We start from the raw sequence: 13,605 nt of genomic DNA, 5'->3' as shown, positions 1-13,605 counted from the left end.
TACTCATTTCTTGGAGAAACTTACAAGAAATGAGGCCTAGAGTGCTCTTTTTCTGCGCTTCATATTTGGACTGGAGAATAATGTGGAAATTGGAGGTTTGAAAATTTGGTATGTGTTGAAGGGATCCAAAGAACTGGTTATTTGTAAATGCATTTTTTAAAAAAGCTCCAATGTGTAGAACAAAGTTAGGGGACTGCTTGCTGTTACACTAAGTAGTAATATCTAGCTAGCTTGGAATTCTGCTCTAGAATTCTGTTCGTTCATAAAAGGAAGATGTATTTACTTGAGGAAAGCTTTGATAGTGGAAATAATAGTAATTTAAAATTCTGTAGATATGAATTGTATATGGCTCAATATGCTATTAATACAGTTCTCTATACTTCCTCCCCATCTCTGTTTAATTACTTTATCACCCCTTAATTTAAATCTATTGTTTTTTCAGAAGAAATGTCTTCATTAAGTTGGTGGGTTTACCTAAAGCTGAAAAAGCAATTAATTTCAAACATGCTACATATTAGTTTGTTGATTTGGCCACCAGATAGCAATTACATGCAGGTAGACAGGTAACTGTTTATGTCTCAGAGGGCAGGCTCTGATTTTGTCCTATTTTTATTTATTTATTTATTTATTTTTGAGAGCAAAAGAAAAGTAGGTATTGGGGTCCAGAATATACCTTTCATGAGTCACCAGCCCGCTGATGGCTTCTTGAATAAGATTTCAAAATATAAATGCCAAGCAATGAGAACAAATTGATTTCCACTCCACTCAAAATTGGTTTGAGTATGCTTCATATTTGGGGTTGTGGTGCTTGTTCATCTTTTGACTGAAACTGGACAATTTATTGTTATTGGTAACTGAAGGTATAAAGGACAGCAGAGCTGCTTTTTTCTCTCAGATCTGTACTGCATGTGGCTCTGAAACAGAACAGCATCATGTCCGTGCCGGTTGTCTCCAGCAAGCTACTAAATTTGTCTCTTTCTCTAACTGCAAATATTAGCTATTAGTAATACAGAATTAACGTTAAATTGATTGTCTTCACCTCTCCATTTAAAATAAAACAATTCATTAAAAATCTTTGAATAATGACACTGAAAAGTAGATTTACTGGTTAATTAATGCTGGCATATTGTAGTAATAGGGTCTGTCTCATTGTGGGAGCCATCTGCTTTACATTTGGCTTTTCCGAAACTTAGAATTTGAGAGCTTTCTGTTTTTTCTTTTTTTTTTTTTTTAACCCCATAGGAATGTGAATTGCCCTCCTGTCCAGAAACTACAAAATTATGGACTACATCGCTTCCTCTAGTTCATGTAGGAAAGGTTACCCAATGGCGATATGGATCATGGACCCCAGTATGTAATGTAATGGTGATCACAGCTGTCAGAGAAGTTCTCCATTCTTTCTTCCATTTTCTGTAAAACTGTCATTGTTTGTTTTTTTGTTTTTTTTTTTTTGGTTTTTTTTTTTTTTCAGACCAAAATCTGCTTGAGAAAATTTTTAAGGGAATTCTATTGATTTGTGGTTGTTTTTTTAAGAACACATTAGTTTTCTTAGAAGGAGATGGATACTTCCACCCAATTCTGTGATTAAACTTACCCAAGGAAAATAAAGGAAGCATAAATGAATGTGATTTGAAGGGCTGGAGTTCTGAGCAGAACAGTTTTGATATGATTAAGAGCATTTGAAGAGATGTGTTTTAAAATAAATGATCAGATTCTGAGAATGGAAAATATCTTTCATTCAAAAATATGATTTACATCTTGTATGTGAGTAACAATATTAAATAGTTTATGTCTTTAAAGATCCAATTACACATTACTTGTAAAATAAGTGATACAGACCCAGCTGATATATGCACAAACTTTGTTTAACCAAAGAGTGTTTGATTTTCATAGCAGTGAAAATTAGCTCTATTTGACAGAAATATAAAACTTTAAAATCATCTGTGAAAATGTATCCATCTGTTAATCCCTCGAGGTTCTTAGTGAGGCGTATAGCAATTATATCTTTGCCAAAAAGGTTTTAACAAAACAGTAATAAAGAGTGCAGAGAGTGGAGCTACACAGAAGCTCTCTACTAAATCCTCATGATACTTTTCAGCTATAAAGGCATCTAAAGGGGCTCAATGAATTATGTTAATATGAACTAGAATGGGTTTTTATTACATCAGTTCATGTAAATATTGCATCACTGTGGAACAACTAGATGGTTCTGGAAGCTGCTCTCCAATGTTCCTATTGTTAATAAATTTAAAAATTCCCTTTGGAACTCTGTAATGATTCCTTATTAGAGTTTAAATGTTTCCTGTTAGATATGCTAAATTACTTTCCAATAAGGCTCAGCACTTAAGTTCCAATCCTAGAGGAATCCTTAAGGCCCAAACCACCCAGCAATATTCACTTCCATCCTGAGTGCATGGCTCTGTACTGATAAACACTTGACACTCGGGTGTTGAGTTGGAAGTCTGGTTCTCAGTGATTAATACTGAATTCAAGCTGATACTAAGCTATGCTAGCATTCTTGATGCTTGCATGATCTCTCTTTGGTGTCCTGAAATGCAGTTAACATGAGTTATTCTCTGTCAGTGTTCAGCATCCTGTGGGAAGGGTGATCGTGCTCGCTATGTGAGCTGTAGAGATGCTCATGGAGGAATAGCAGATGAGTCTTTCTGTGCTCATTTGCCACGTCCAGCTGAGGTTTCAAGTTGCTTTAGCCCATGTGGAGAGTGGCAAGTTGGAAACTGGTCCCCTGTAAGTATTGCTCTTTTTTTTTTTTTTCTTTTTTTTAAAGTATTGTGTTGTTTTTTTTTTTTTTAAACGTGCCAAAAATTGGAATTTCATGTTCTGTACATGCATGCTTCCTTTGCAACAGTAAAGTATATGTTCCTTATCGTCAAATGTAAATGTCTTTCGTTATTAGCTATCAATGTTCTGTCACAAACATTGGGTTAATTTTGGTCAGTGCACAGTTACGTGTGATAGAGGAATAATAACAAGACAAGTCATCTGTGTCAACTACCATCAACAAATCAACGAGAATTACTGTGATCCTGAAGGCCGTCCCTCTAAAGAACAAGAATGTAACATGCCACCATGTCCACCAGTTTATCATACTCCGAAAATACATGAGCATCCAAGTCATTTTCCAGAAGCAGGTTACCCTCCGATACATCATCCACCAGACAATACGAACCAATGGAATCATCCTTCTGTAGGAGGATATCAGTGGAGAACTGGACCCTGGGGAGCAGTAAGAAAATTTTGTTTTCCCATATTAATTTATCTCACTTGTGTATATACATTTGTAGAAGTGTTATTGCAGTACAAAGGTGGTGAAAAATGCCACTATGAAAAATACGCTCATTTTTAAATTTGTCTTTTGTGCAATTTCAGCTTACAAATACTTCTACATAATAATTCCTATTTGCAAATTTACAGTTTTGAATGCTGATATGTTATTTTCAAGTTGTTTTAACCAACACAGTATACATTTTTCTAATAATACAACAGTGATGTATATCTTTACATGTTTTGGTAGTGCTCTAGTACTTGTGCAGGTGGATTTCACCGTCGAGTTGTAGTATGTCAAGATGAGGAAGGAAGAAGTGCTAGTTATTGTGATGAGGCAAGTAAACCTCCAGAGTCAAGACACTGTGATTCTGGACCCTGCCCACGATGGAACTATGGAAACTGGGGAGAAGTAAGAACATTTCATTTTCAAGAGGAAACATCACTGCCTTAGCTTAGAGATAGTATAAAAATAAATTGAATGTGAATTGAATCATTCTTTCACATTTTAAAAAATAATGAGTTTCAACGTGTTTATTTTTGTTCTTTGATGAAAGCCAGAACTGTAATATAAATATAGGTAGCATAAAAATAAGTCTAAAAGAAGTAAGTATTTAAAGTTAAGACTGGCTTTTCTGGCATTCTAAGATAACCTCATATGTTTTATGCCCTCTTCTCTTATTCTTGATACATTAATATCTAGAAGCCTAGAAAATGAGAAAAAATGAATGATTTTTTTATTTCCTACTTTGGCCAGATCTAGCTTTTGAGTTCTCAAGGCCAGCCTGAGTGTTGTGTTGTTTTATGTTTATTCTCACAAGTAGTTATTTTCCTTTGGTAGGGTAGACTTCCCATAACAGATGTTTTATAGACAGTCACTCGATCAACTATTAAGTTGTAGTTTTGTCATTGTTTTGGTGAAAGAATAATTTTTTCTTTATATGAACTTAAACTGTACGTCCTTTTTCTTGAATTGGATAGCAAGGGAATGCTGAAGTAGACATTAGTAAATAATATCATGTGTTTATTATCACATTAATAGTATTTGATGACTCATAACAAAAAATTTGTATATAAAATTCTATGTTTTAGTGTACTCAAACATGTGGAGATGGAATAAAGACAAGACTGGTGATTTGTCAGCTTCCTACTGGCCAAATGCTGGGTGATCAAAACTGTGAAATTCTAGACAAGCCACCTAATATGGCACAATGTAATGTGCATTCTTGCCCTGGTGATGTTTCATGGCATCGGGGACCATGGAAATCGGTACGATAGCATTCACTGATATTTTCTGCTTTCTGTTCTTTCTGCCGCTATATTTCCCCGTGCCTTTTAAGAGTTGTATTATTATTTTATTTGGCAACTATGAAATAATAGTGCATGTGGAATACAGTCTGTATGTTTGTTAAGCAATGCTCCTGCTGTCATTGAATTAAATGGGGAATAGCTTTTACTTCAGTGGGAATGGTTCCATGTTCTGTAAAATATCATATAGAGTATTCTGAAAATTAACATAAATCATTATCGCTGGTAGTGATACCTACTGGGTTGATCTGTTCTGGAGTTATGATTTGATCTGTGTTTTAATTTAAAACTATGTGCTGTAATTTATACGATAGTACTACCTGCATATTTATATTTGTAAAAAAAAAACAAAAACAAACAAACAAAAAAACTAAAACAAATGAACAAGTCTTTCTAATACTAAACTTTTCTCTAATAGTATATTTAAATATAAGCTTTCTCACATATCTATATCACACTTTGTCATGAAACAGCATTTTACTCCATATTGAATGTACATTTGTGTATAAAGGTTCATATTTGTGGTTTTAAAACAATGACTAATTAAAGTTGTCTGTGTATAATTTTGTATGTAACTATAATATGTTATTGTCTATATGTCACTGTCTATTAATGTATTAAAATGACTACATTAATTACCATTAATCTTTAAAATTGCCACTAGCAGATAATTAACATAAAGAAGTAATCGTAGCATACCCTGCAAAAGAGAAAAATTACATTCCTTTGAGATATGAATGTGGCAACAATATTTATTAGTTATTGTGCTCAATTTTAAAGAGATTAATGGCAATCAAGGGTGGTTGGATCTAATTCTGATTCCATTTGAAATTATTCCAAAACTATCATTAATGTCTCTGGAGGATGGACTAAGGATACAGCTCTTTGCATTTATCTTAATTAATAAAGTTATGTAATTTGGTTCTTTGAATTATCATAGAAACATTTAGAAAAATATATTGTCCAATTTCATGTTTCAATAACTGATTAGTGCTTATATAAACTATTCTAATGTATTCCAAATTGTGTTTACCACAAAAGTCTGAATTAATAATTTCTCCTAGTTACCTCTTCCACTGTGCAAACAGAATTTTGGTGTTGTGTTTAACAGATACCAGATTATCTTCTTTAGCTGTTATTCAAATAACTGGAGATGACTTACTAGTTCTTAATTAATGTATGTACTTTGGGTGCCAAGAAGGTAAGCAGGGTTTTTAGCACAAATTTGCCTTGGATCTGAGTTTTGATTGTAGATATAAAGTTATTCACATCCTTTTACTTCCCTGAATAATGTGGTTTTCACTGCGTAAATAGCTTACCTGAAAATTACTGCAATGACTTGTAATGACTTTATTTTATATAGTAATTACAGCCAATTTAACTCTTCAAAACTCATGTTTAGAATGGAATCCAGTTGCCAAGGAGAGAATCTCCTTGCATGTGATTGCAAGTACTGTAGATATTCAATAAGAGTTTTAGACCTTTATATCTAGCAGTGAGATTCCATGTCAAAACTAAACTAGAAACTGAAATGTGAGATTTCATACATGCACTGTAATTTCCCATAACTTGTTGTGTTGTCTTTGTCTTCTGATGTAAATACAGTATCTGGAGAGGGTGATTGAAAGCAAGGGAATTTTAAAGCATTTGCTTCATGTGGAATAACTCTTTTACCTCATTGAACACTGGCTTTGTCTCTGGCCCAGCCAGCTCAGAGATGGGTGTAAAAAAAAAATGCTTAAAAAAGCCTTTTTCTCATTTAGCTGTAGTTTTGTCTAATCTACGTCTGAACTAAAGCTCCAGCTCACTGATTATTCCAGCTTTTTCAGGGTTTCCTGTTGTATTTTATATTCAAGCAGAAATAGATTCCCAATGTCAGCAAAGATTTTTCCAGAATTTATCCAGAGTAAACACCTGATCCACAGCACTGAGGGACTATTCTGGCTTATCAGTTGTGTCTTTTATGTGGATGCATGTAGCTCCAGTGGTGCCTGCCCTCTGTTCATAACATGAATTTTGCTTAGACTTTTGAAAGATTTTAACGTTCAAATCAGTGGAAGTTAGTCATGTTCTCTAAAGCAGCTCTTCACTGTTCTCTCTTGAGGTCTAATCAATTACCTCTAGAAGTATCTCGTATTTGACCTTTATTAGTCTTTAAATCGCTTTAGACCATGATGAGCTGGCATCTAGTGATTTGTAATGCATGGCTACTTGAGCAAGTTTAATTCTTCAAAGGGAAGGAAAGTGATTAAAATTACTCAGAATTACTTTCTTCAAAACAATGTTTATCTTCCAAAGCAATAAAGTCTTGAATACCCGTTTCCTTATCTGAATTTAATCATAACATTCAGAGAGATATGAGAGGGCAGGCAAAAGTACTTCCAGTGTTTGCTCTGAGAGGAAAGACTTTTTCAGTATCCAGTACACACATACAAAGCATTTCTTCTAGGACTTCTTAGCAGTTAACTTTGAGGATTATAAATGTGCAATAGAAATAACAATCCTGGATGCAGAAATTTCTGTGACTTGCTTGTATTTCAAAAGAGACAGCTTTTGACTTCAGAGAATTAGGTAATTATTAACTTTAAATCTATGCTATTGATATAATGAACATTACAAAGGCCATTTGTTAGCACAGACTCAGAATGTCAAAGTGAGATATGCAACATGTTAGCGTACAGTGTCTTTCTACCTTGAGTGCAAGCTAGGCATTTCTGATTTAGGATTATAAGCTTGTTTATATTTAGTAATAGTTCTAACTCAGAAGCAAGAAAATTTACTCTTGTGTTGGGGAAAAAAAACCAACTCAGCTAATGTTCAGTTCTGTTCCAAAAATTACCATTAAAAATATATCTTCTTCATCTTGGGATGATGCATTGTGTTCAAACATTATGAATTATAAGCCAGTACTAACTGTACTGAATGAGAGACCAGGTAGATTATTTATTGCTCAAGCATAAATAAATGAAAACAGTTATTTAATTAATTTTAATCAGAATCAGAAACACTGACTGAATTCTTGAAACAATTCCTCAAACAATTCTATGGTGCTATGAGTAGTGATGACAACTCCTAATGTAAGTGAAGTTAATATAATATTATAGAAGCATCCCTGAATTCAAATGTCTCAAGATAATATTTTAGCCTGATTGGCTTGGATTTAAGTACACTACCTCAGTTTTGATATGTGCAAATTATGGTATGTATATATTTTCCTGCATACATATTTATAATGTGTTTATGAATTAAATAATACTTGAGGTAAATAGATTATTTGTGTAGCTGCTTGTTTTAATGGAGTTGCACCACCAGGAAACTTGGCCCGTAGATATTTTCCTCTTAGGCTGTTCTAGTCTTTGGTGAAAGGATTGAAGCAATGATCCAAAACTACACAAAAGAATGAATAAATTACAAGCTACAAAGTATGGAAACCATATGTCACATTATCTAATGTCAAGAAATATTCCATAGCATTCTGACAGCTGCCTAAGTGTGCTTTGTTCCAATACAGGTTTTTTATTGTATTCCTTCCTACTTTTAACAATCCATTGTTGGGTTTTTGTGTTCAGTCCGTGTGGTAATACTTGAGATATATTGCATTAATTTTTATCACAGCACTTTTCTGTCTTAATGATGAGAAGCTTTCTTACAAAAAGCATGGAAAGGGAAAGCATTACAAATTTGCAGAGATTTTAAAATGAACTGTAAACAAGATTTAACAATTTTCTCCTAGAATTTTTTGGGATAATTTGTCTTTATTTAGTTCAAGAATGTTGTGTTGTCCCATTATCCAGATGCTTCAGCATTCTTAGCCAGACAATTGTCCAACAATTCCCTGACAAAATTTTGCAATCAAATCAAGTCAGTTAAATGGTTGTGTTTAGATGTAACAGACCTTCAGTGCTCATGCATACAGTCTTGCAAAGTTTTCATGACTAACACCAATGTAAATTAACAGGACTGGAGAATCAAATACTCTACTTAGCACACAATAATATTAACTAGGATATAACATAGGAATCCTGTAACTGCCATGTTTATCACACACCAGTAGTTTTCAGGTAATAAAGACCAGTTGGCCTCAGAGGTTAACTCTAATAGCAGATAGGAGGACTTCCCAAGTACAAGCTGCTTCCTCCCATGTGAAGTGCAGTACTTGGCTGGGAAAGAATTTGACATTAGCAAGTTAAGGGATTTCTGGTGGAAAAGCCCTGGTCTGGTACCTGAACAAACCAGGTGATTTGAACATACTTTTTGTTTTACTTTTTATTCTGCTGTTCAGGCTTCTTGTGACTCACCAAGTGAGCTTTACTTAACGGAGAGTTTTTATGGAGGCTTCATTTTAAGGATTGTATTGAACTGCTAACTGATGCTTCCCCTTTAAATCTCAATTTCTTTTAAGATTTTGGTATTTCTCTCTTGTTTAAATGCTCATATCTTACTTTTTAGCCTCTTTTTTTTTTTTTTTTTTTTTTTTTTCTTTTTTCTTTTTTCCTTGTGAGCTGGGATGTGATACATCCAGTTCTTTTCAAAGTGAAGATGTCTGAATAATTTGTCCTCGAGCTTTTTAGATACCATTTGTTCAGTCAGATAAAAATGTTAGGTATCTTTACTTATATACTTTAATGTTTTAGAAAATATTTTCTGTGATGAAAGGGACCTTAATTTAAAAGTGAACATACATGGCTTTCCCAAGAGTAGTGATTTTGCAGAGTGCTCTTACACCTGTGAAAATGACAAAGCACTGGCAACAAACCAGCCAGGTCAATTACACCTTGTGTTGATCGAGAAATCACACATCCCAGATGAGTGTTTTGCCAACAATTCAGATTATGTTGTAAAAGTCCTGTAAGAATTCAGTTTAGGAATGTTAGATTTTTGTTATTTTTTATTGTTTTGTTTGGGTTTTTTTGGGGGGGATAACAGTATGAGTCTGGTTGTGCCAAGGTGTTTTTCTTATTGCTGTTACAGATAATATTTACCCCTTACAGAATATCGAGTAGATCACCTAATCTTCTAAGTTAGCTTCAAGTGTCAGAAATTCTTATTACCCTTCAGATACATAATGTAATATTCTCTAAAGTTGCTATTTTACTAATTTTTCAGTTTGCTATCATGCTATATACTTTGGAAGGGTTTCCATACGATTCTGTCTTTGCACCAGTGGAAGAAGTCTATCAAGAGAATAAATTCATTTCTAAAAATTATTATCCCAGTCCTCTTTCAGTGATGTTATTGCCAGGCCTGCCATCAACTTCTACTGGAGCAGAAGCAGCCTGAACTTGCATAAGTATAATGTTTATTTGCTTTCATTTTAGTGGGGAAAAAAAAAAAAAAAAAAAAAAAAAAAAAAAAGATATGTATGATAAGTGCCTTAATTCATTTTGCTAATGTGTAAAAAGTATTTATATCTTTGAAGATAATCTTTTATATTAAAAGGGAATTCAGGATCAGTGAACTTGGTTTTCAAAACCAGCTTCATCCTTATACCTCTACTTCTGCTGCTGCCTAATGTCAAACTTCAGAATACCTCATTACCAATACAGCACGTTTATTTAATATCCCACTGGCTGAAATCTTAATGTTAGCATATGCTATTCATTTTTAAGTATTCTGAAACTTGGGAGTGTCTTTCCAGAGATAACTGATAACATGTGTCACTACGCAAATAATGTCATAGAACAAGCTTGGGAAAGTGGATTTCTTTTAGGGCAATTCTGAAAGAATATGAAGAAAATACTTGTTTCAGAACTTCAAAAGCCAATATTTATGTGTACTGTTCATCATGTTTAGAAGAATTTTCTCCATTTTGGTGCTATGTTGCCTGTATAGCTTGAAATAATAAATAAGTTATAATGTATGTCTGATGATTTAATTTAATGACTGTGATTTGTGTCTGTGAAATACAGCTGCATTTTAACCCTTCTTTTTTGGCGCATGTTGTGTGGCTTTGTGTTCATATCTAACGTGTCTTTCATTAAGGAATGCTAATGTTTAAAGTTCTTAAAAGAAATGAACTAACTACTTTTGCTGGAAGTGTTTCTAGTACTGAGTAACAGTTGTGTGCGATGAACGACATATGATATTTTACTGACATTATTTTCATGGGGTTAAGCATCTTTAAAATTTCCTCTGTAAAAGATTAAAGGTTGCTGTGCTGTAAAATTTGAAAAAGCTCTGAAAGTTGAACAACAACAACAAAAATGTGAACTTTGTTAGTGATAAAAGCAGAAACTGATCCTGTTGGACAGTTAGACTGAAATAAGGAGTTGATCTCTGATGATGAACTCATTGTCTCTAATGGTCTTTGAATACAAAGCTTAAAGATAATGGTTATTTAACAACTTATGTTGGGGTTGTAATTTTACAGTGCAGTCTTCTTCGCTTAGTGACAAAAAGACACAGAAAAGTGAGGGTTATAACACAGTGCTTGACTCTTATAATCTCAAAGAACTAAAACAGTTTTATGAGTGTGCATAACTTTCAGACCTTTCCTTTTGAAAGAGGACAAGTAAGAAGAAACCTATCTGGAAAACAAAGTAAAACAAAGTATATTGCAGAAGAGGATGACAGGTGATCCTGATCATCCCTAATAGCATTCCTAAATATTTATAGTCATTCATTGGAAACGAGTGTGAAGCTACTCAGACATCTATTTCTTTTTGTGGTGTAGGAACTTTCAGATAAGCTGACAGGTTCTGGGTGGTCAGATCCATGGAAAAACCATTCTGAGCTGCCTGTGGCAGCTTTGTGTGGCAGTTTTGAGAATCCCAGTCAATGCTCATCAATATTGCCTCAAAGTGTTTTGAAGCCCATATTTAAAAGCTATCAAACGTAGACTGAAGCATTGTTAAAGAATTGTGGAGGTTATTACATGCATATTTTATTTAGCTGGCTTGCATTAGTATTCCCCAGACATTCTGTAGGTCTCTATGATGAAAGACCCCCATCCTTTCTGAGAAAATGGGTTACTGTGGGATAGGAGCTACTCCACTAGGGTAGGCCACTATACTGATCTGTATATGTGCTAGCCTGAATGTATCTATGGCCCTTACGCTCCAGTGAGAGCAGGATCAGGCACTTAGATTTCCTGATGAATTAGTCCTTCAGAAGCTTGTGTACATGCTCATATTTATGCACGTGGCTGCATGCGATGCTGGAAAGATTGGTTTGTAAGTAATTGAAAATATGTGGAAGAATGGCTTAGGTTGAACATAAACTGGAAGACGCATACAAAGGTGGGTGAAATGTATTTCTTAATATCTACATTATACTTGTAAGCTCATATTCTTGCCCAATTAATATTTAAAATGCATTATCTTTCTTAATTCTTCAGCTTAATTACATTTCTCATAGTTATAATTTTGATGCTTTTAAAAAGTTTTTGACAAAACAGTGTCATCCCAATATATACTGTTATTTTTTTCCAACTTTTTTTGGCAAGTTCCTATACAAAACCTTAACTTTTAATCAAATGAAGTAAGTGAGATGATAGTTCTTACAGAACAGGCAAACATAACACATATGTATTTGGTATTGCTTTAATTTATGAGCTACTGTTTTGCTGCAGTTCACGTGATTGAAATTGATAAATCAGAGACTGCAGTTACTGAGATCCAATGTTTCCTTTTGGGGGGTTGAACTATGATTGCACACGGCAACACCTTTTGATCATGTTTGCCTTTTTGCAAATCAGCAAAGAGTAATTGGTCTGCCATGGTATGACTGTGTTATCTCATCACTTTGTATTTCATTGATTGAAAAGGCCCTATATGTTAAGATAAAGTGAGCTTTAAAAAGTGGAAAATATATAAACAAATTGTGTTTTTCTGTGCAGTCCCTCTGTTTCTGAAAGTGTAGACCTCACACCAGAGATCCTCTATCATTAAAAATATGGTCCATCTTTTACTGTGAAGATCATAAATAAAGCATTGCTCTTGATGAGCGAACTTTGCTGTTCTGTGAGAAGGCAGACTATGTCCTTATGAGGTCTTTATTCAGTTTTACCGAGCTTCTCAAGAGGCATGAGACTGCATCTGCACTCCCTGTGATGCACCTTTAAACTGTGTCCTGCTGTTGACAGCAGTCATGAATTCAGCTTGGGTTACATTTTGGGTGGTTGTTTGGTTTTGTATGTGGGTTTGTGTTGTTTTATTTTTGAGGTGGGTGGGTGTGCTGGCAAGCACACTGCTGGATGTGACAGAGTATATCCCTTGTTCTCCCTTCGGGAAATGTGTCTGGAAAGTTATCCTTTTATTGGAAATGAGGGGGGGAAAAGTGCTTCCTTTCTTTTTGCTTTCACTGCATGTCCCCAGGGATCTTACCTCCGTTTCTGCCTTCCTTCTTTCTTGATACTTGTTTCTTACAGTTTGTCTCCATTGCTGCTGCCTTAATGTAATTACATAAAGGTGTTACTTGGTTTATGTTTGTGGAAAAAAGAAAAGAGTAAGACTTGCTGAATCCTAGCCAAGTCAGAATTTTGCCATCTGCAACAATGCAATTAGAAACATGGGCGTACCAAATGTTTTTAGTAGGTTCCCAAAGAACACAAAGAGCAGAATAATCATTCAGTCTTGTACATTTAACACAAGCGTCTATCTGTAGATTCAGATTTTTCAGAAAGGCCTGGTGAGTTTCTAACTCTTTTCCTGTTTGTCAGTGATTTCAGAAGGAGAGGTTAGGCAGAATTGTCTGGGTTTGTTCTGTGATTTCCCAATGTTCTTGTATTTTTGCTTGATGGTTTGCCTCAGCCACCTGTCTCTGATGTATATATCATTGGGCTGAAAGGTGACAAAAGTTAGACACGTGTACCAGATACAGTACAGCGGAAATGCTGATTGAGCAGTGTTGCTTGTCTGTCCCCTTCTCGATCTCCTTTGCTTCCCCCCAGCAAATACGTAAGCTGATCATACTTCTCATTGTTTTAATACATGCTCTGATTAATGACGGCAGTGAAGTTATTCGAATGAGAACTGATGGTGAAGCTGAAGCATGTGCAGACCCTTCAGTGAC

At 34.6% G+C, this 13,605-nt stretch overlaps 1 protein-coding gene across 1 annotated transcript in view; it reads left to right on the top strand.

Moving 5' to 3' along the window:
* Nucleotides 1-13,605, top strand: part of ADAMTS20 (ADAM metallopeptidase with thrombospondin type 1 motif 20) — an 84,111-nt gene that overhangs the window by 50,639 nt on the left and 19,867 nt on the right. Inside the window, exons 24-28 of the mRNA XM_072333591.1 lie at nt 1,243-1,350; nt 2,584-2,748; nt 2,960-3,247; nt 3,536-3,697; nt 4,378-4,554. Of these exons, the coding sequence (XP_072189692.1) occupies nt 1,243-1,350; nt 2,584-2,748; nt 2,960-3,247; nt 3,536-3,697; nt 4,378-4,554 (900 nt within the window). The remainder of the gene's footprint in view (nt 1-1,242; nt 1,351-2,583; nt 2,749-2,959; nt 3,248-3,535; nt 3,698-4,377; nt 4,555-13,605) is intronic.

The sequence above is a fragment of the Excalfactoria chinensis genome, chromosome 1 (assembly GCF_039878825.1).
Source record: "Excalfactoria chinensis isolate bCotChi1 chromosome 1, bCotChi1.hap2, whole genome shotgun sequence".
NCBI classification, from domain to species: Eukaryota; Metazoa; Chordata; class Aves; order Galliformes; family Phasianidae; genus Excalfactoria; species Excalfactoria chinensis.
This window is presented reverse-complemented; position numbering and strand designations above follow the sequence as displayed.